Source organism: Lottia gigantea (assembly GCF_000327385.1).
Source record: "Lottia gigantea unplaced genomic scaffold LOTGIsca_845, whole genome shotgun sequence".
Taxonomy (NCBI): Eukaryota; Metazoa; Mollusca; class Gastropoda; family Lottiidae; genus Lottia; species Lottia gigantea.
The window spans coordinates 2,624-5,696 of record NW_008710789.1 but is presented as its reverse complement, the minus strand read 5'-3'; the positions used below and the strand labels follow the sequence as shown (position 1 = coordinate 5,696).

Genomic DNA, 3,073 nt, shown 5'->3' with positions numbered 1-3,073 from the left:
AAGTTGGAATTATACTTCTATAATATATAAATATTACACATTCTGTTTCTTGTATCTTGGATGATTTGTTTGGTCAGGCATAAATCTCATGATATTGACCTATATAGTAGTGGCGAGTGTCGCTCGTGAAAACAGATCATGCTTACTCTTTTCTTAACACCTGATGGTAACTTCTCCTTGGAGGAGTCCACTACTATATTACTTTTACTCTTAATTTTACAATACTATGAACGAGATGAAGGAAATTTTGCTCAACCATCGGCGATAACCTACTCGTTTTTATTTCTAACAGTTTAGGTAGTTTTAACTTGTTACAATCTAATGGCACACGAATTCTCGGGTATATTTTCTATATATGTACGACTAGAAGCCCTTTATATGCCTTTAACCTATAAGGCAGATGACAGAGTTGAAAATCCAGGTACTATCCAGACAGTCTCTTCAGTCCTTTCAGTCACGTGAGCATAGAAATGAAAGACATCGGGCTACAGTCGTCAGCATTTTGATTTACTAGATAATAAATAATACAATTTTTTGTGGAAATATGGAAATGTAGGAGAAATGCCTCGCAAGATTTGTTGAACCCTGCATCAGTACTGTTAAAGATGAGTTTCCTTATATTTTAGTGTCAAATTAAGCAAATTATTTTATCAATTGGTGTTTTTAATGAATTATCATGTATTCTTAATCATATCATTTTGTTGCATATTGCATATAATTAAAAGTTTTAACCACTCATTAATGTCCATGTATGTATAGTCTGGATAAACAAAAACAAAAAGACCTTATGACCTTTCTTGATCGGTCATTCATTGGAATTCTGCTAGTAATTCTCTTCTAATTTAGCTAATTATGAATTAATTATGGACATGTGAGACATACTTGTATTTTTCCAAGTCATTAGAAAACTCATAATTTCTATTCATATAAGTATTAGCATTTTTATTTTTATGAATAAAATTAAGGGAACTCATCTTTAAGGGAACAGTACAGTTTGTAGAAGCTTGTAATTCTTGAACCGAAATATATTTCCAGACACCAAATTACAACCGGAAGTGGTGTAGCGGAAAACTCTTAAATTTCGAAATCAGCCAGAAAACGTATAATTTTTTTCCACAAAATTTTTGTGTGTATTTTTAATTATTTATTGATTTATTTATTTTTTATCCAGGTAGTGATCTCACTGGTCAAAAACGTGTGAGAAGACAAATACAAACTGGTAATTATAATAAGTTTATAGTTCTGTCTTTGACCAAAGATTAAAATATATGATACATAAATTACACAAGGATTCGAGTCTTTTGTTGAGTATATTTACAGCTTTAACTAATTTCACATCCGGGTTACATTCACATTTACCTCCGTAATTAAAATCTTTCTTAACTTGCAAAGTCTGTTAATCTTTAAACTTCGCTTCAAAAACAGATACTACATTGGCCAGTTTGTAGAATAGGTTCGTTTGTCTGGGTTTTACAATTTACGGATGACCTTGACATTTTTTTTATAGGAATTATGCTATTTTGGTACATTTCTAACATTTTGAAGACTATTTACATATATTCTAGACTCAAATCAACCCGAGAAATGGCGCATCTGTCCCTTTAAGGAATCAATAATTTTTGAAAGATATTTCACTGTGATTTTCTTTCATTAAAAAAAATCTATTTTTAGTTAATGGTGGATGGTCGGATTACCGCCACACTCAATCTGAAGAATGTAGCGTGACCTGTGGGAGAGGGACGAAGCTCGTGTCCTACGCTAGAGAGTGTAACAATCCCTCACCCCAGGGCTATGGAACAAATTGTGAAGGTGATAGCACGAAGAGTGAGCTAGTTGCTTGTAATGAAAATTCTTGTCCAGGTCGGTTCAGGAGATTTTTTTCTTTAATCCCAAAGATACGAGAACGTCTAAAGTTCAGCACTTCAAACATGAGCCATTGTTGATCTTTACTCCTGTAACGTAGCCATTTTTATCACCAACATCATATTGACAGATGTCGGTTAGCAAGAGTTTATTAGACTTTGTATTAAGTTTTAACTTGCTTCTGTCATTGTGTCTCGGTTGTCTTGTGAAAGTTCTAAGAACTAAACTCATATTTCAAGTCGACCCAGCTGCTCATTACTTGTCAGGCTTGTAAAATAGAACTGTTTCTTTCATTTCTTTCATAGTTAACGGAGGATGGCATGAGTTCACGATTTGGAATGATGATGATGAATGTAATGTCTTTTGTGGTGGGGGTACGAAGGAGCAGACCCGACGTAGGACCTGTACTAACCCTGCCCCAGCGAACGGTGGATCTGATTGTGAAGGGGATTCTGCTGAACATCGAATTATTCAGTGTAACACAGGTGCTTGTGGGGGTAAGTAGCCCCTTTTGGGGGGACACTCTTTATGGTGTGTGCGACAATTTTGGTATTCATGATTTAGGACTGGACAGATTGTTCTTAGAAGCAAACATGTTTCTTTTAGCAAATGACGTCATTCTAACGTATTGTTCTGTCTACGTAATGTTCTGTTTACTTATCTTCTGTTTATATTTCAGATAAATGTCCAGATGGTAAACTGATATTCTTCAGTCACCAATACAACGTGAAACGATATTACCATTGCGCACACCGTATCGCCAGACTGAGACAGTGTAGACCTGGCACACATTGGAGTCAAGAGGTACTGACCTGCGTTCACAATGACGAAGTGATTGCAACCTGTACCGCCGGTAGTATACCTGACTCTGATAATTGCCTTCGTTATAAAATGTGCATTAATGGTCGATACATATCCATGCCCTGCCCGGCCGGTACAGGATTCAATCCCAAAACGTTAGTTTGTGATTTCTTGAGGAATATTCCCGGATGCAACCGTTAGACTGCAACGATCTGCAGCAAATTTCAAACACTAAATTCTTTCATAAAACTTATTCTAATATTTACGTTTAAACTAACTACGATTAATCTTTTGTTCAATTTAAATAAAGATACTTAACATTAATTGGTTTGTTTTGTATTCTGAAAAATTATCATCAACTGAGTTCATTTTCTCTCTACGTGGCTGACATGGGTTTAGATGTTTGGAA

The 3,073-nt window shown here is 35.1% G+C and overlaps 1 protein-coding gene across 1 annotated transcript; it reads left to right on the top strand.

The window, feature by feature from the left end:
* Positions 1 to 1,673: 1,673 nt before the first annotated feature.
* Positions 1,674 to 2,368, top strand: LOTGIDRAFT_146507 (hypothetical protein; the record flags this gene model as incomplete). The annotated part of the gene is made up of 2 exons (XM_009067659.1): positions 1,674 to 1,860; positions 2,169 to 2,368. Coding segments are annotated over 2 exons (387 nt in total), but the record flags the coding sequence as incomplete, so codon positions are not given.
* Positions 2,369 to 3,073: the final 705 nt, after the last annotated feature.